Raw genomic sequence first — 19,390 nt, 5'->3', positions numbered from 1 at the left:
CTAAAACCCGGAGTTCAGGTTGGTTTAGGCAGACTCAGCCCCGCCCCTTCTCGCACTGACGCACCAAAAGCACCGCCCCTGTCGCTCTGCCTCCCCCTCGCACAATAAGCCCCGCCCCCTCTCACGTTGACGCACCAACAGCCCCGACCAAAGATCCTATAGCGGCCCCGACCCTTATCACAGTGACGCGTCAAAAGCACCGCCCCTGTTGTCGCTCTGCCTCCCGCCTCGCACAATAAGCCCCGCCCCCTCTCCCCCGGTCAAATTGCTGGCGGGCAAAGTTCGGGCCCGCGTTCTGCTGTTCCCGCAAGAGTCTCTGCTTCCCGGGCTATTCACGGTAGAGACTCCGCGTCTCACCCCACACCGGGCAGCCGGTGGCGCCGTGGCCTTAGCAATATATTGGCGCTTGAATTTGAAAGCAAAACACTCGGCGGGGAGAGGCGACGCCTCAGGCCGGAGAGCCGTCGGCAAAAGCGGCGGGAGGGCCGGATTGGACAGGTCATGTCTGTCTCTCTCTCCCTCCCTCCGCACACGCTGCCCGACCGGCCGAGTGTTTCCAGCCTCGGACGTTTGTTTTTAAACTTCATTTATCGCTGAGGAAAACCGTGTTGCTGCCAATCACCACGCGCCCCGCCCTTCATTGGCATGCGGATGATCACGTGACTGCGACCAGGTTCAGAACATCCCGCCGGCACGTGCTCAACCCGGACGATGGCCATTCGGCCCACTGTCACCCGATCTGTCCCTTTGAAAGATCAACCCTCCAGTCTCAGGCCCGTGCTCCTTCTCCAGACCTTTGCATACTCTTACGGTTTTAATTACCTTTGGAAAGCCCATATGGATCTGTTTCACCATTCTGAGTCACAACAGCTTGCCATTAAATTATGCTTCTCATGGCATTGTACAGCGTAAGAACAGGCTCTTTGGCTCACAGTGTCCATGGTCATAAGGTCACAAGGTCAAAAGTGGAAGGAGAAGAATTAGGCCATTTGGCCCATCAAGTCTACTCTGCTATTCAATCATGGCTGATCTGTCCTTCCTAACCCCAATCTCCCTCCTAACCCCATAACTCTATTCTGTATCCTCCCCATAACCCCTGACACCCAGCATGTTGAAATTATGCTATTGTTAAAATAATCTCTGCTGTATGCATACGATCCATATCCCTCCATTCCCTGCATATCCATGAACTTATCGAAAAGACACTTAAATATCCTATCTGCCTCCACCACCACCCCAGGCAGTGTGTTCCAGGCATGCACCACTCTGTAAAAAATAGCTCTGCATATCTGCTTTGAACTTTCCACCTCTCAGTTTAAATCTATGACCTTGGGGAGTCTGCATCCTGGTGGCATGAACATTGAATTCTCACAATTCTGTTAGCCCTTGCTGTCTCCTCCCCTTCCTACCTCTCCCTCAGCCCTCGGGCTCGTCCTCCTTTTTCCTTTCTTTTCCCCGCCTCCCCCCACCCCCCAGCAGTCTGAAGAAGGGGTTCGGCCCGAAACTTTACCTATTTCCTTCGCTCAATAGATGCTGCTGCACCCGCTGAGTTTCTCCAGCATTTTTGTGTACCTTCGTTTTTCCAGCATCTGCAGTTCCTTCTTAAACACTTAAATCTATGACCTATAGTCTTTGTTATTTTAACCTGGGGAAAAACGTTCTGACTGTTTACATTCTCTACCCATCACTTAATTTTTACACGTCTATCAGATCTCTCCTCAGGTTCCAGAGAAATAATCCATGAGTGTCCAACCTCTCCTTGAAGCTAATCTCCATGCCTGCGTTGTATGCAACATTTTCAGCAAATTGGAAAACCTTTTTGTCCTTTCCAAAGTCTCTACATCCTTCTTTGTTCTACGTCCTTCAAACCTCTTACAACATCCCATTACTGAAGGCCAAATTCGTTTTGTATTACAAATAAACAATACCTGTCACATTATTTGGGTAGTTTTTTCCACTGTTTACGTCATTTCTGTCTTGTTCATTTCTGTCTTGTTCATTTCTGTCTTGTTTCCCACCATCCTCCTCTCAGGAGTAAGTTCGCTCATGTTAGTAGCTCAGAAGGAATATCGTGATGATAAGTTCTTTAGTCAATGCCTGATCGTTAAACCTGAGCACCTTCTCATCAGAGGTTTCAGAGTTTCTTGGATAATTATCAGAATTTAACACAGGATTGTGGAAAATAGATGTGACAGATAGTTCTATGAACACATGATCTATAACATGTAATCTACTATAACTGATATAACACGAGAGATGAATTGGGAATACTATTTGCCTAGCAGGTCTAATTATTTATAACAGGATTTTGATCAGGAACTAAAGAACCACTTAAAAGTTAATATGCAGAGAAAGGCTGTCTTGGATTTAAACAGTATAGGACAGGGGAGTGGAAAACTGTTTCTGTGTAACCTCCCCGCAATAATCAAACCAGACTCTCTTAAGAATAGTGCTGCATCTTTAACTGCGATGGCGATTGAAATTTACGTGATCGTTCGTATTGATTGACACATGTGCAACAATACTCCATTAAACAATTAAATTAAATACTGCTATTACTATTTAGCTTACAGTTAACAAAAATAAACATTTACTAATAAAGAGACCTTTATGTTTCAAAATCCTGTGGGGGGAAATAGCTGTTATTGTGAGTCTGAAACCATTTAGCTCCTAACCTCCTTTCCTCCATGGACACAATTGTATAGATAAGGTGATTTTCTTTTACATGAGGTTTCTTGGAAACACAATTATCCTGTTGTAGCAGAACTACCTGTAACAATTTGCTTCATGAAATACTCAAATAGAAATGTACAAAAATTGAAGACCTTTTTGATCTAATTCTTTTGGTAAGCCATGACAATGTTGATCGGTATTTCTTGTGATTAGGTTTTGCAGTTAAAAGTGATCATGCAAGCTCCGTATGCTCCGTGTGTGCTGGGTCTGGATCTTGGGACCAGCTCCGTGAAGGTGGTCTTGTTGGATGCTGTGAGTCGGGCTGTGGTCCACAGCCAGACCCAGGAAACCAAGGCAGAGGTCAGCAGCCCAGACGGTGAACAGGTAAACACAACTTTCTTCACGCATGCAAACTTATTAAATGTAAATGTCCATTCTTCATAAAGAAACAAGCAACCTCAGAAAGTTGCAGCATTCTTTCTGTGGTAAAGCAGCAGCCAATTTGTGCACAGCAAGCTCCCAAAAGCAGGAACAAGTTAATGCCAAAATAATCTGTTTTATTAATGTTAAATATACTGTAGCCCGGTGGCACATTGAGTAGACCTGCTCCCAAGACCCAGGTTCAATCCTGACCTCAGGTGCTTTTTGTGTGGAGTTTGCATGTACTCCCTGTGAGCACGTGGGTTTCGTCCAGATGTTTCAGTCTTCTCCCAATTGTAGGCTAATTGGTCACAGTAAATTGCCCCGATTGTGTAGGGAGTGGATGAGAAAATGAGATTACATAGAACTGTTGTGAATGGGTGATCGATGGTCTGTGTGGAGTCAGTGGGCAGAAGGGCCTGTTTCCATGCTCAAACTAAACAGCTAAACGTCAGTCATGCATTTTTGGAAATTTCTTCTAAGAAGTGGTCATGGGATTTTTAACACTAATCAAAAGGGCCCTGGTTAAAGGCCTCTTCAAAAAGTGCAGTGCTCATCTGGATAGGGACATGAATCTTGATTTTGCACTCAATTTGTGGTGTAATTTGATGCTACAACCTTCGGGTTCTATGTAAAATTGTGCTTCATCCCTATTGTTATTCCAGGCCCGGGAGCAGGATGTTGGTAAGATTGTGTCTGCTCTTCACTATTGCATTGCAGCAATGCCCAAAGAACATCTCCGCAGAGTGACAAGGATTGGGGTCTCGGGACAGATGCATGGAGTTATGATGTGGAAAGGCCAGGAAGGTAAGTGCAGAAAGCAGCAGCGACTAAACCTGCTCACTGGGGCCTAGAATGCAATGAAGAAGGATCCCGACCCAAAACCGCACCTGTGCATTCCCTCCACAGATGCTGCCTGACCCACTGAATTCCTACCGCACTTTGTCTTTTGTTCAGTACACTAGGAGGGCAGTTAAACCAGTTAATTCTACTTAAATTGTCACACAACCAATTGAAACCATTCATATAATCTTTTTTATAATTTGCTACCAATTCTTTTGTCTCATTGGTTAAAATTATAAATAAAAAGCACTTGTTCACTACTTTTATTAAATCAAGACGTTCCACACCCTTTCCTGTCACCTGCTGTATTGTGTGAATTTTCAGCCGTAAGAACCCACCAACTGCTGAGAATTGATCCAGATGATCAGATCATCAGACGTTGGTTGAGGGATAAATATTGTTCAAGAGCTCCTCTAGCAGCGATAGCGATGGCTCATGTCCAACAAAATGGCAGCATGGTGCCGCAGAGGTAAAGTTGCTGCCTTACAGCGCTTGCAGCGCCGAAGATCTGGGTTCGATCCGGACTGCGGGTGCTGTCTGCAAGGAGTTTGTACGTTTTCCCCGTGACCGCGTGGATTTTTTCCGAGACCTTCGGTTTCCTCTCACACTCCCAAGACGTACAGGTTTGTAGGTTAATTGGCTTAGTATAAGTGTAAATTGTCCCTAGTGGGTGCAGGATAGTGTTATTGTGCAGGAACGTTGGTCGATGCAGACTGTGGGCCGAAGGGCCCGTTTCCACACTGCATCTATAAACTAAACACTGCTTCACTCCCCAGGGGTGGCTCCCTGGGTATGTCGCACTCCCTCTGTACTGTAACAAGATGTTAGCCTGGAATTTATGCACCTTTTTCTGGGTTGTAACTCAGGTGTGAATGCCATCACTCAATAAAGCTGACATCTATATATGGAAACCAGTACAGAGAAAGAGACTGCTCGGGCTGACCAGTCTGTGTTGATATCTCTACTCCACTCTTCTAATAAACCTCCTCTGTACAATAAAATAACTGGAGGAAGTTAGAGGGTCAGGTAGCATCTGTGGTGGCAGAGGTATTGTCAATGCATCAGGACTCGTGCAGTGTCTCCACCCAAAATGTTAACCATTCCTTTGCTGTCACTGACGCTGCCCGAATCACTGACCTCCTCTAGCAGTTTGTTTGTTGTTCCATCATCTGCAATCTCTTTCATACAACCTCCTTTAACTTTTACTTAAACTTTGAAAGTCTCTAGCCCCATTGTAACTGTAGGACGGCTTCCCCCAGCCTCATCAATCGACGTGTAACCAGTTTCCCCTCTACAGGTGTCAGAGCTTATGGGGAGAAGGCAGGAGAATGGGGTTAGGAGGGCGAGATAGATCAGCCATGATTGAATAGCGAAGTAGACTTGATGGGCTGAATGGCTTAATTCTACTCCTATTCCTTATGACTTTATCTTGAATTGCCTACATTTAATCTTCAGGGTTTGTCGCCTGGTCTTAGACACCAAACTTACTGGTCATGATTGGTTACCGTCTATTCTGTCCTATTGCTTTGGAATATTAAGCCACTGCATCAAATGGCCTCTTGATCTGCCCTTTTTAGGATGTAAGTGGCAGATGTCTGAAGCAGGTCTCACCTTCCAGCCTGTGGAGACGAGTCACCTGGTCACATGGCAAGACGGTCGGTGCAATCACGAATTCCTCGCGACCCTCCCACAGCCTGATTCCCACCTCAATCTTGCCACTGGCTTTGGCTGTGCCACCATTTTCTGGTATATGAAAAACAGGTAGATCATTCTAAACTTCTCCTCAAGCAGAACAATGGTTTGCTAGCTTTTGTAAAGCTCAAAGGTGTTATTCTTCCTGAGACTTGCATTCCTGTAGTGCTTTTCGCCCGTGGGACTTCCTACACTGCTTTTCCAGCAAAAAATGTAAAAGGGACCTGAGGGGCACTGTTTTCATGCAAGGTTGATGGGGTACATGGAATGAGCTGCCAGAGGAGGTGGTAGAGGTGGATACAATTACAAAGTTTGAAAGGCATTTAGGCAGGTCCATGGTTAGGAAAGGTTTAGAGGGACATGGTGCCAATGCAGGAAAAAGGGACCAGCTCAAGTAAGCAACTTGCCCAGCATGGCTGAGTTGGGCCTTTTGGCCTGTATCTACATGTCTAAATCTATGACTCTGAGAGAGAGAGGGAGAGAAGGCATGCACTCTGTCTGGCTCGAAAGACTCCACTCTGGCTGATTAACACTGCTTCATTGTCGCATTGGGGGGAGGGGAGGGTCATTGCAGATTTTTTTTTGTTTAAGCCTCTTCGAGGCCAACTGAGCCACATCTGATAAAACATAAGATGGGACCTGGTGAATGTTATGGACCATACGCAGATCTCCATAGTCATAGAGCCGTACAGTACAGAAACAGGCCCTTAGGCTCACCTTATCCATGCCAACCAAGTTGGCATCAGTATGCCAGTCTCGTCCCCTTTGCCTGCATTTGGCCTAAAGCCATCTAAACCTTTCCTTTCATACATCTGCCCAAATGTCTTTATTGCACTTTGCAACCTGGTTGGAAACAACCCAAGAAGTACTTTGAATTAAGTATTCCCTGGAATTTGGAAGTTAGGAGGTGATTCAATCAATGTTTCATGATATGAAGTGGGTCAGAAAACACTTCCATTGGTTAGAGATCTTACTTTAGGGGTGTAGTCCATACACTAAAGGCAGATGTTGTTAGGAAACAACTCCTGCATGCAGGAGATTAGTATTGAATTCTCTTCTGCAAGTAACAATTGATAATTTATTACAGATAGTACTTTTGTTTAGCAAAACGTATCAGTGGGATGTGAGCAAGTGGCAATGCATATGAAAAAAAACCTATTGCAGGGATTAGTGTAGAGGGTGGAAAAGGTCGCATGGATGTGGTGGCCTGAAGGGACTGTTTCTGTTTTGCGCAACTACGTGACTCAATCAAAAAATATTGAGCTTGGTCACAGATTAGTAATGATGTTAAATCAGGGGCTGAATGGCCTTACCTTCCTTTGTTTATTTACACATTCCTTTTTGTTCCTTTATCGACTCAGAGTTGTATAGCACAGAAACAGTCCCTTGGGCCAGCACATACAGTGTTTAAGTTAATGCATCACCTTCACAGCACACCAAAGAGTGTCTTGTAGCAAACACCCTGACTTAAAGTAAGCATTCTCATCATTCTTTTATGGGTTAACTTAGTAACTAATATGTGCACTTTAGGTTCCATAAAGAATGGTTAGGATAAATAACTGGTTAGACTGTTCCATTTTTGATGTTGGTTAGGTGATAAATGCCATATCAACCTTTGGGCTGTCCAGTGTTTACCCTTCATCGTTCACTCCTCGTTGTCATTTTATCTTGTACTACCTTGACTCACATTCCCCATTCCTCTCCCCCCCCCCCCCCCCCCCCCCCCACACCATCTTGTCTAGATTGTTGATAGTTTCCGAGTCTCACCACCTCACAGCTCTCTGTGTAAGGAATACTTGCTACAATGAAGAAAGTTATTGACCTGAAGCAGTTCCCTTTCTCTCTCCACAGATGATGCCTAATCTTCTGAGTATTTCCCGTGCTTTCACATTTTATTTAGGTATCAAGATCTGCATTTTTTTTTGCTGGTTAACCAGTTTACAGTGGGAAGTCCAAGGGTGATTCTTTGCAAAACAAATTTGCATTTTAATAGCTGCTTTTGTAACTTTTGGCTAACCCAAGTTGCTTCACAGCCAATAAAATATTAAAATAATGCAATCACTAATGCAATATTGGGATAGAACAGTAAAGACTAGGATTGCATAAAGATGATTAGTTGCAGTATTAGTAGTTTATTGTCAGGTGTACAAATACAGTTAAATGCTTATTCAGCATGCTATAAGTCAAATTATATTATACATGAGTACAACAGATTCTCTTCTGGAACAGCAGACAGAGAGTCGCCACATTCCTGATTAAAGGGTGTTCTTCTCAGTGTGGTCAAATAATTAAAATCAGAGAATGTAAGAAATATTCAGTAGGTCAGGTAGCATCTGTGGAGAGAGAAAAACAGTTAATGTTTCAAAACTGATGAGAAGGTCATTAGACTGAAATGCAAATTCTCACCGCAGATCCCACTTGATCTGCTAAATCTCCAGCAGTCCATGTTTTTATTTCAGATTTTCAGCATGTGCAGCTTTTTTGATTTTCAAAATGGTTGAAAATCTCTTTTAACCCCCGGTCTCAGCAGCGTTCAGGGGTAGAGGGTGCCCAATATCCACTGGCATCTGTGTGAAGCAGAACCTCCTGAAACCGTTCCTGGTTCCAGTTTTCAGGATCTCCCCCTGTTCTAGTCTCCCACCACTAGAGGGAATAGTTTCCCTCTCTCTACTCCATTGAAAAATAGGAAAATCGCAGATACTGGAAATCAGAAATACTTGGCAGATCAAATTGAATCTGTGGAGAGAAACAGGTTATTGACCCAAAACATTAGCCTTGTCATCAGAAAGGGTGAGCATGAGCTTGTTTTCAGTGCGAGGGATGGAGAGAAGAAGGAACCCCTCTGGCAGGGAGGAAATCAAATAAAACTACAAGTAGTGGACTCTGAAACAAAAATAGAAATGCTGACAGAGAAGCAGCAACTGTGGAAAGAGAAACCAGTCAAAGTTATGGGTCAGCAATCTTCCATTTTTAACCCTCTGTCTGCCTGCTGAGTAACTTCAGCATTTTCTGGTTTTACTTCAGACTTCCAGCATTGGTTGTTTTTATTGTTTTAACAATACCCTGTGAAACAACTTTGTAGACAACCAAGTTCAAGTGTGGTTGTAATCAGGATGTGGGGGTTGCCAGTGATGCTTGCATCACCTAAGAACAAAATTAGATTCCAGACGCAACTTGCTGTTAAAATCTTAAATATGTGATGGTAATCTAATGTCCCTCAGAAGTTTCAAAAATCAATAGTAATGGATTATTTTGCAGTTGATTTTGAACATAAAGGCACTTTTCTTTGCACGAATGCCAATGACAAACTTTTTATCCTGTTTTCCAGACCCCAGGTTCTACAGACCTATAATGTAGCAGGGACCATCCATGACTATGTTGTTGCTGCCCTATGTGGGCATGATAAACCTCTGATGTCGGCCCACAATGCTGCCAGTTGGGGATACTTTAATACCAAAAGCGGCACTTGGAATCTTCAAATGTAAGTAGGCACTTTCTCCTGCACTGGAAAACCAGGTCATACCATTCTAATGTCTCGTTTAAGTTCTTTCCTGCTTCCTTTATATTACCATTCCCATCCTTCTTGCACAGGTCCCACCTACCCTGGAAAAGACCCCAATGATTTGTATCTCAACCACCTCTCCTCTCTCCCTCCCTCCCCCTAGCTCCCTCCTCCCCTCCCTCCCACATTCTCTCACTCCCTTCCTCTACTCCTAACTCTTTCCCCACCCCTCCTCCCTTCCTCTACCACCTCTCTCCCTCCCTTTCTCTACCCCTCCCTCTCTCCCCCACCCTCCCCCCTCCCTCCTCCCTCCTCCATCCCTCCCTCCCCTTACACCTTCCCCCCCCCCCCCCCCTCCCCAGGATCCGATCCTGACCTTGGGTGTTGTCTGTGTGGAGTTTGCACATTCCACATGACCACGTGGGCTTCTTCCAGGAGCTCAAATGCAGAGATCCTCCGATGTTCCATAGACGTGCAGGTTGGTAGGTTACTTGGCCTCTGTTAATTGCACTAGTGTGCAGATGAGAAAGTAGGATAACATAGAACTGATGTGAATAGGCGATCAATGGTGGTCATGGGCCGAAGGGCTTGTTTCCATGCTGTATCTTTCAATGATTCAATTAAGTCAAGTTCAAGTTCAAGTGAGTTTATTGTCATGTGTCCCTGTATAGGACAATGAAATTCTTGCTTTGCTTAAGCACACAGAAAATAGTAGGCATTTACTACAAAACAGATAAATGTGTCCATATACCATGATATAAATATATACACACATGAATAAATAAACTGGTAGTGCAAATAACAGAAAGTGGTTGCTAATAATCAGAGTTTTGTCCGAGCCAGGTTTAATAACCTGATGGCTGAGGGGAAGTAGCTATTCCTGAACCTGGTTGTTGCAGTCTTCAGGCTCCTGTACCTTCTACCTGAAGGTAGCAGGGAGATCAGTGTGTGGCCAGGATGGTGTGGGTCTTTGATGATACTGCCAGCCTTTTTGAGGCAGCGACTGCGATAAATCCCCTCGATGGAAGGAAGGTCAGAGCCGATGATGGACTGGGCAGTGTTTACTACTTTTTGTAATCTTTTCCTCTCCAGGGCGCTCAAATTTCCGAACCATCCCGAGGATCCAGTTGCAGAGGGATGCGCAGAGACCCAGTAATGTTATATTTCGGGAAAATATATAAATGTATTAAGGGAAGTAAACAAAAAAACAAATCCACATGCAGCCCCGCAGAAACCTACAGTCTCCCAAAGCGTCTTACAGCCTGTGGAGCATTTTGGAAGTGTTGTAGGCAATATAGAGATGAATTACGTGTAAATAAGCTCACAGCAGCATGATAAAGACCAGGTACACCATCACCACTGGTTTGTGCAATAAAACTTTGCCCTGGCCCAGGGAGAACTCTCCGCTCCTTGAATTAGTGCCATGTTTAAGGACAACATCTCCGACAACCCTGATATTTGTGCTGTGGTCTTTAGCATGGGACTTTTTGATTCAGAGGCAGGTATCCTACCAGCTAGAGTATAGACTCTAAATACAGCTCGTTCTTTACACAGTTGCTGCGATTAACCAGAATGAAAGAAAAAGCATCTCAGGAACTCTCAGCAATTTTTGTTTCTTCCTCTTCTAGATTAAAAGACTCTGGATTTCCCATATGTTGGTTGCCCACAATTATGGAATCTGGTAAAATTGCTGGAAAGACGACGCATGAATGGTGTGGTGTCCCAGAGGGGGCAGAGGTTGGTGTAGCCATGGGCGATTTTCAATGCTCTGTGTACTCCTGCATGAGTGAGAAGACAGATGCAGGTAAGATTGATTGATTGATTGATTGATTGAAAGATATGGCATGGAAACAGGCCCTATGGGCCACCAAGCCCACGCTGACCATCAATCACCCGTTCACACTAGTTCCATGTGATCCCACTATCTTGTCCATTCCCTACACACTAGGGGAATTTGACACAAGCCAATTAAATTACAAACCCGCAGGTCTGACAACTTTCTGCATAAAAACACCTTGATTCTTTATGTCCACTCTGGTTACTAATGTCACTACTGATGAAAATAGTCTAAAGAAATCAGGCCTATGTTCTTTGGAATGAAAACAGAAAATGCTAGAAAATCTCGGCAGCTCTGGCCGCATCTGTGGGAAGAGAAACAGAGCCAAGGTTTCAGGTCATAGACCCGTCTACAATCTTTTGAGTTTAGAGGAATTAGGGTCAATCTTATTGAAGATCATGAGGTCCAGAGGTGGCAAGGCAGGGTAGATGTTGACATAGAGCAATGCTAGAGTAAGTCAACGGAACACGCAGCATCTCTGGAGAGAAGGAATGGGTGAAGTTTCGGGTCGAGACCCTTCTTCAGACTGATGTCAGGGGAGTGGGCTGGACAAAGATAGAATTTAGTCGGAGACAGTAAGACTGGTGGGAGAACTGGGAAGGGGAGGGGATGGTGTGAGAGGGAAAGCAAGGGCTATTTGTAGTTAGATAAGTCAATGTTCATACCACTGGGGTGTAAGCTACCCAAACTAAATATGAGGCGCTGTTCCTCCAAATTGCGCTCGGCCTCACTCTGACAATGGAGGAGGCCCAGGACAGAAAGGTCAGATTGGGAATGGGGGGGGGGGGAGTTAAAGTGCTGAGCCACAGGGAGATCAGGTTGGTTAAGGCGGACTGAGTGGAGGTGTTCAGCGAAACGATCACTGAGCCTGCGCTTGGTCTCGCCGATGTATAGAAGTTGACACCTGGAGCAGCGCATACAGTAGATGAAGTTGGAGGAGGTGCAAGTGAACCACTGCCTCATCTGAAATGACTGTCGGGGTCCTTGGATGGAGTCGAGGGGGAGGTAAAGGGACAGGGGTTGCATCTCCTGCGATTGCAGGGGAAAGTACCTGGGGAGTGGTTGGTTTGGGTGGGAACGGACGAGTTGACCAGGGAGTTGCGGAGGGAACGGTCTCTGCGGAAAGCAGAAAGGGGTGGGGATGGAAAGATGTGGCCAGTGGGATCCCGTTGGAGGTGGCGAAAATCTATTGTAGGGTTATATGCTGTATGTGATGGCTGATGGGGTGGAAGGTGAGGACAGGGGGGACTCTGCCTTGTTACGAATAGGGGGAAGGGGAGCAAGAGCGGAGCTGCAGCATATCGAGGAGACCAGTGAGAGCCTCGTCTGTAATGGAAGAGGGGAACCCCCGTTTCCTAAAGAATGAGGACATCTCCGATGACCTGGTATGGAAAACCTCATCCTGGGCGCAGATGCGTTGTAGACGGAGAAATTGGGAGTAGGGGATAGAGTCTTTACAGGAAGCAGGGTGAGAGGAAGGGTAGTCTAGATAGCTATGGGAGTCAGTGGGTTTGTAATAGATGTTGGTCAATAGTCTGTCTCCAGTGATGGAGACGGTGAGATCTAGAAAATGTAGGGAGATGTCGGAAATGGTCCAAGTGAATTTGAGTGCAGGATGGAAATTAGTCGTGAAGTTGATGAAGTCAGTGAGTTCTGCATGGATGCAGGAGGTAGCACCGTGCAGTCGTCAATGTAGCGGAAGTAGAGTTCGGGGATAGGGCCAGTGTACGTCCGGAATAGATGTTGAGATGTTTTCATTGGTGAGGGATTCTTGAACAATAGGACAATAATGCAAGATATTTAAAGCAGAGGTGTGTATGAACTTTATCCACAGAGGGTGGGTGAATCTCAGGAATTCAGGAAGAGGTGCTGAGGCTAGATCATTGAGGATATCCCTCTCTCTTTTGTACACGAGTTTGACCTGATTGTATTTATGTCTGGTATATCTGATCTGGTTGGATAGCTTGCAAAGCAAATTAGAACCATGGTACGCGTAAAGAAGAAGAAGCTAAATGTTTGAGATGGAAGTCAAGGATGGATTGGAGGATTGGTGATGTAGGAGATTGATAGATCATTAGGGTAGTGGTAGTGATTGTCAGGAGCAGTGGTAGATGGGCAGGGGCAGTGGTAGAGCATAGACACAAAAAGCTGGAGTAACTCAGCTGGTCAGACAACCTCTGTGGAGAAAAGGAATAGATGACGTTTCGGGTCGAGACCCTTCTTCTGACTGAGAGTCAGGGGAAAGGGAAACGAGAAATATACAGGTAGGTGATGTAGAGAGATATAAAACAAATGAATGAAAGATAAGCAAAAAAATAACAATGATAAAGAACAAGAAACAGGTAGAGGTTATTGATAGGCAGGGGCAGTGGTAGAGGACACTGATAGATCACATGGGTAATGGTAGAGGTTCTGGATAGATGGCAGGACTAGTGGGAGAGGACACTGAAAGATTGCAGGAGCTCTAGTTGAGAAGGCCAATAGGAATGATCCCAGAGTAAGGTGCCAAAACTAAACCTGTGGTTTGAAGGGCCTACAATTCTCAGAACATATCCAGGAGATGTTTGGCTCTTTGCAGTCGTCAATTAACATGTTTCTTGCTCTCCAGTTTTGAACATCAGCACTTCTGCTCAGCTGACCTTTGCTCTGCCACCAACCTTCCAACCACCCGATCACCCCAACCCCAACAGCAGTGTTGCATACTTCCCGTACCTGGATGGGATATACCTAGCTGTGGCAGCTGCCCTGAATGGTGGGAATATAATGTCCTCCTTTGTTGGGATGTTGAAACAGTGGATGCATGAGTTCGGTAAGGTACCACTTTTGTATGAGATGGCAGATACTTTACAGAGTTGCACAAACTAAACCTGATGGAATATCACTATTATCTCCCTATTATCATCATCTTTTCCCATCTCTCTTCCATCCCCATTCCAGCCCATTAATTCCCTTCATTTATTTTCCTTCACTGCTCCCTCTGTCTGCAGCAATCTAGTTCTCCCCTTCCCTCAGTCCTTGCCCGTTCCTCTTCCTCTGTCCTCATCACTTCCCCCACCCGCCTTCCATATCCCCACATTGGACAAACTAGATGCAGGAAAAATGTTCCCAATGTTGGGGGAGTCCAGAACCAGGGCTCACAGTTTAAGAATAAGGAGTAGGCCATTTAGGACTGAGATGAGAAAAAATGTTTTCACCCAGAGAGTTGTGAATCAGTGGAATGCTCTTCCACAGAAGGCAGTGGAGGCCAATTCACTGGGTGTTTTCAAGAGAGAGTTAGATTTAGCTCTGAGAACTAAAGGAATCAAGGGATATGCGGAAAAAGCAGGAACGGGGTACTGATTTTATATGATCAGCCTTGACCGTATTGAATGGCGGTGCTGGCTCGAAGGGCCGAATGTCCTACTCCTGTACCAGTTTTTCTATGTTTGTCCACTCTCCTTATGACCTTATCCATTCCTTTGTCCATGTCCCTGCAATCTGTCCTTCCATCCATTTACCCTGCCTTGTCTCCTGTTCCTCCTGACGGTCCCAGCAGTATCACCACTTTACATTGTTTATCCATCCTGCCTGATTGCTGTCTCTATCCATGTCTTTCTGTTCAGCTCTTTGGAGTGCTTGGAGTTATTTGTTGCCTTGTTGGACCTTTGTTGGGATGTCGTTTGTTCGGCATAATAGTTGGAAATGTTTAGAAACAAATTTTCATCTTCCAAGTTAATGGAAATTAAGCCTTCGATCTTACAAATGATTGAGTGATTTCTTAAGTCTTTTATTCTAAGAATGACATAGTAAAATGAGAGTAATTTGTGGCTGATGACATCCGCCCACAAATCCCAATCCTTCATGTTTCTTGACAAATTTTGGGCAGCAGAAGAGCCTGACGTATTTTTCTTGCCTCCTGCAGGGCTGGAGGTTCCCGAGACTATCATCTACTGCCAAACAATAAACTCTGCGTTGAATGTTGATCAGACTGACCTTGGGGTGCAAGCCACCATATTTGGAGAGAGACATTTGCCAGGCCAGCTGGGTTCAATCACCAACATTTCTCCGTCCAACCTGTCGCTGGGCCAAATGACCAGGGCCCTGTGCCGTGGCATCATTGAGAACCTGCAGGCCATGTTGCCATGCCAGCGGCTGGTGGAGTCAGGGGTGCGGAGGATTGTGGGCAGCGGGAGTGCGCTGACCAGGAACCAGGTACTGAGGCAGGAGCTGGAGAAGATATTCACGCTCCCCATTGTCTATAAGGAGACTGCCGATTCTGCAGTCGGTGTTGCTCTGGTGATGATTGACCGGAAGTAGGGAGGGGAACAACAGTGGAAATGTGGGAAAACAAATCGGTGTCCTCTGAGAACGTGTGTAAGGCTGTGTGTACGGTATCGAGATCCTGATTAAGGGAAGACCTCTGTTGGAGCAGCATACCTAGCCGCCATAGTCTGGGACTAATTGGAGCTGAGTGTAATTGCAGCGATACGTATTGATCTAGCCCATCTTTCCTCTTCTTGATGTCCTGGTTTTGATGGCCCAGAGATGTACCAGAGAGGCTACATCCTGAGTTGCTGCCCTGCATTGAGTTTTAAAGTTATTCATGGAATAAGTGGGCATGTCATTTATTGCCCCCTCCCCATATGAATGTGGTGATGAGTTGCCATCTTGAATTGCTGTGCGCGACGTGTAAGATGATGAAGGCCTGACGTCCACGAGGAAGAAGAAACAGACAGCCAAGCAGAACTAATACTGCTCCCTGTGGAAACCCAAAGAAAACAAAACATTGAACATAGAACAGTACAGCACAGGAACAGACCCTTCGGCCCACAGTGTTAGTGTTGAACACGATGCCAAGTTAATCTGAACTCCTCTGCCTGCTCGCAATCCAAATCCCTCATTCCCTGCATATCCACGTGCCTATCTAAAAGCCTCTGAAACACCACTATCATATCTGCTTCCACCATCAACACTGGGAGTGCATTCCAGACATCCACCATTCTCTGTGTGTCCAACACATCTTCTTTAAACTTTGCCCCTCTCTCTTTAAAACTATGCACTCGAGCCTTTGACACTTCCACCCTGCGAAAGGTTCTGACTGTCTATCCTATCTATGCCTCTCATAATTTTATATACTTCTATCGCAGCTCCCCGCAGCCTCCGACGATCCAGAGAAAACAATCCAAGTTTGTCTAACCTTTTCTTATAGCTAATATTGTTTAATCCAGGCCGCATTCTGGTAAACCTCTTCTGCCCCTCTCCAAAGCTACCACATTCTTCCTGTAATGGTACAACAAGAAGGCAGCACTAACAGTCTAGAATTTTTAATCAAAGATTTATTCACATTGCCCAGCAACATTTTTTTTGCTCTGGTCATGAATTTCTCTTCCTTTCACAAACCCACACAGCCACAGTTTCCCCTATGAATAACTATCACTTCACTACCTGACCTTCAAAAGCATGCAATGAACAGCACATAATTATCCTAGCTCCAACTGTTCTGCCTCAGTCCCATGTCATTCCTGTTCCAATCCAGCTTTGCTTCCAAGATGCCCTGTGACACGTCTGTCCTGTCTGAAGAGCCATGTATGGGGACCATAGACTTAAAGGCAGGGCATTTGTTATTGTTTAGTTGTCTTGTAAGGGAAACTTCAAGAAGAAAAATTTAAAAAACGATTAACAAATAAAATAAAAAGAAAATTTATCGTTGTCAATCTTACTGAAATTTCAAAACAATGAACAGATATTTTTTAAGTTGTGCATGCATAAGGCGAGGTGTCACGTGTACCAAGATACAGTGAAGATATTTGTTTAGAGTACTAATCAAGCAGATCATATTTGAGTACATCAGTGCAAAAGAGAAAATAAACTGAGTGCAGAATATAGTCTGCCAGCTAAAGAGAAAGTGCAAATTTAAAAAATGCAAGAGTTGTAATGAGGTAGATGGGAAGATCAGGAATATATCCTCAGGTTATGAGAGGTCTGTTCAAGGGTTTGGTAGTAGTGGGAAGAAGCTGTTCTTGAATCTGATGGTATGTGCTTTCATTCGTTTGTATCTCTACCCGATGCGAGGGGGAGAAAAGAGAAAGCTGTGTACAGGGGTGTATCAGGTCCTTGATTATGTTGACTGCTGGTGATTATGCGTGCATTAGGTTTTTTCATCACCCTATGGCCCGGATTTTGCAGAGTGCGATGTACTCCACACACAGCTAGCGTTCCTGTGCCCAGGATGTACCAGTCCAAATCTATTGGGCAGACCTTGCTGCCCAAAGCGATCCAAGAGCCAATTGCCAAGGTTCTGAGCAGCAGCAGGGTATCCATTGATGTGAGTGGGCCAGGATGGTCCGTGGAACTCTTCTGAAAGTCTTTGACAAATGGCAAAATTCTCCCCAATCTTGTCATCTTGAAGCTGTCAAGAATTTTTCTGATTATATCTGATATTCAGAAACACCTGAAGGCAAGGTGAACAATTAAAACACTTTATTTTAAATTATTAAAAATAGTTGTAAAAACAAAATCGCCTAAAACATTAAGGCCAAAACAAGTGTCTCTAGTGGCTATACAATGCTCATCAGCTGAATGGATTTGCAGACCGTAGGAAATTTCATGGCTTCAGATCAAACACATTCACAGAAACCTGGTTATCAACTTCCATCTCCTCCATGTTAAACAAAACTGGGAAGAAGCATTGAACGTGGTAAGGACACTGAATGCCCTCTGGGTGGGTGGGTTGGTGGGTTCATCAGCAAGAACAGCCCGGTGGGGTTATCATAGACCAAGTTGGTCAAGTGTGCTGAAGGTTTGCAGAGAGTAGTGAATGGATCAACACAAGTGATAAACCTATCTGAACTGAGGGGGAGGCATCTTTCTATGGCAGCATTGATAGAAGTGACCAATGAACTGTCCTTGAGGAGGCAAAATCGGTCATCACAAAAATATCTCCATCGTCTTGTGCAGCACGATAATTGTGCTAAAGAGGATGGACTTGGAAAACATCTGGAGCTTTGAAACTGGGCATCCACGAGGCACCATGAACCGTCAGAAATGTTCACCACCACAATCTGTAACATAGCCTGGCATGTGCCTCACTATCATTACCATCAAAGAAGGGGATCAACTTTTGGTTCATTGAAGAAATCAGATGGTCATATCGGGAGCAGAACTGTGCACACATAAAGCAAGGTGCAACAAAGGACTTTGTGTGTGCAAAACAGCAAAAAGAAGCACATAATGGACAGAGCTAACCAACTGCATTCAGCAGATTTTTGGTGAACAATTAAACAGCGGATGGGAAGAGGAGACTGCAAGAACATGCCCATCATCAGTAACACTGAGGCCCAGCATGTGAAGTCTAGAGATGAGGCTGAATCACCAAGTGGATAATGCATCTCAACTCCCTCCAAAAATCCCCATCACCACAAAAAACAGTCTTTAGTCATTTTAATCGCAAGAAATGCCTGAGGGCTCTGGATACAGCAAAAGCAATGGGACCAGGTTACGTTGTAACTATAGTACTGAAGATCTGTTCATCAGAACTAGCTGAGCCTCTAGACAAGCAGTCAAATATAGTTACAACAAGGTGGAAAATTGTCCAGGTAGATCCTGTTCACAAAAAGTAGGAGAAACCAGGCTGCTAATTTGCAATTATTATTTAAAGTGTAGATTGAGTCTGTGGCGGGAAATGGACAGTTGCAGTTTCAGGTTGAGACCCTCCATCTGGACTGAAAGAGTGGAGAGGAAGCAGCCAATATAAAAAGGTGGGGAAGAGGAGTGGGCGAAGAGATAGCAAGCGATAGGTTGGCACAGGTGATGAGGGGTTGGTACAGGGAAAGTGGGGCAAGAGGTTGGTACAAGTGAGGTGGGATTGATAACAGTTGGGGAAAGGCAGGGTAGAGATAGCACAGAAGCTGGGAGGTGATGTGGAGCAGTCGATTCAGGAATCTGATAGGAAAGGTGACGAGTGGAGCTGAATAAGGAAGGATGATGACAGATGGGAACAACACAACACAGGGACGAAGATCCAATGGGAGGATGAGTGGGTGATGAACAATTGGAGTAGGTGGGGGAAGTGGACAGAACCAGTAGTAGGGAACGGGAGATTACTGTATTTATGCCTTGCATTGTAGGCCACCAAGTGGAATATGAGGTGCGTTATGTGAGATGCTGTTCCTCTAATTTGCATTTGGACTCACCCTGGCAGTGGAGGAGGCTAAGTACAGACACATTGATAGAAGAAAGGGAGGGGGAATTAAAATGGTTGACAGTCGCCTAGTCTGAGTTTGGTCTCACTAATACAGTGGAGGCCACGATAAGAGTGCCGAATGCAGAAGATAAGGTTGGAGGAGGTGCATGTTCATCTCTTCCTCACCTGGAAGGGGTACAGAAACATAGAAAAATAGCTGCATGTGTAGACTATTCGGCCCTTCGAGCCAGCACCGCCATTC

At 45.1% G+C, this 19,390-nt stretch overlaps 1 protein-coding gene across 2 annotated transcripts; it reads left to right on the top strand.

Moving 5' to 3' along the window:
* The first annotated feature begins 264 nt into the window (after positions 1-264).
* Positions 265-16,648, top strand: shpk (sedoheptulokinase). 2 transcript variants are annotated; one of them, XM_033045830.1, is made up of 8 exons: positions 265-337; positions 2,887-3,057; positions 3,759-3,900; positions 5,514-5,697; positions 8,957-9,109; positions 10,759-10,934; positions 13,576-13,776; positions 14,869-16,648. In XM_033045830.1, exons 2-8 carry the CDS (start codon positions 2,908-2,910, stop codon positions 15,261-15,263), a joined length of 1,401 nt encoding a protein of 466 aa, XP_032901721.1. In that variant the 5' UTR covers positions 265-337; positions 2,887-2,907; the 3' UTR covers positions 15,264-16,648. The 2 variants fall into 2 exon arrangements, with proteins under 2 accessions (XP_032901721.1, XP_032901720.1); XM_033045829.1 differs by lacking the exon at positions 265-337 and adding an exon at positions 1,634-1,805.
* The last annotated feature ends 2,742 nt before the right edge of the window (positions 16,649-19,390 follow it).

The sequence above is a fragment of the Amblyraja radiata genome, chromosome 28, assembly GCF_010909765.2.
Source record: "Amblyraja radiata isolate CabotCenter1 chromosome 28, sAmbRad1.1.pri, whole genome shotgun sequence".
Taxonomy (NCBI): domain Eukaryota; kingdom Metazoa; phylum Chordata; class Chondrichthyes; order Rajiformes; family Rajidae; genus Amblyraja; species Amblyraja radiata.
The sequence above is the reverse complement of the archived record's forward strand: the minus strand, read 5'-3'. Positions and strand labels throughout refer to the sequence as shown.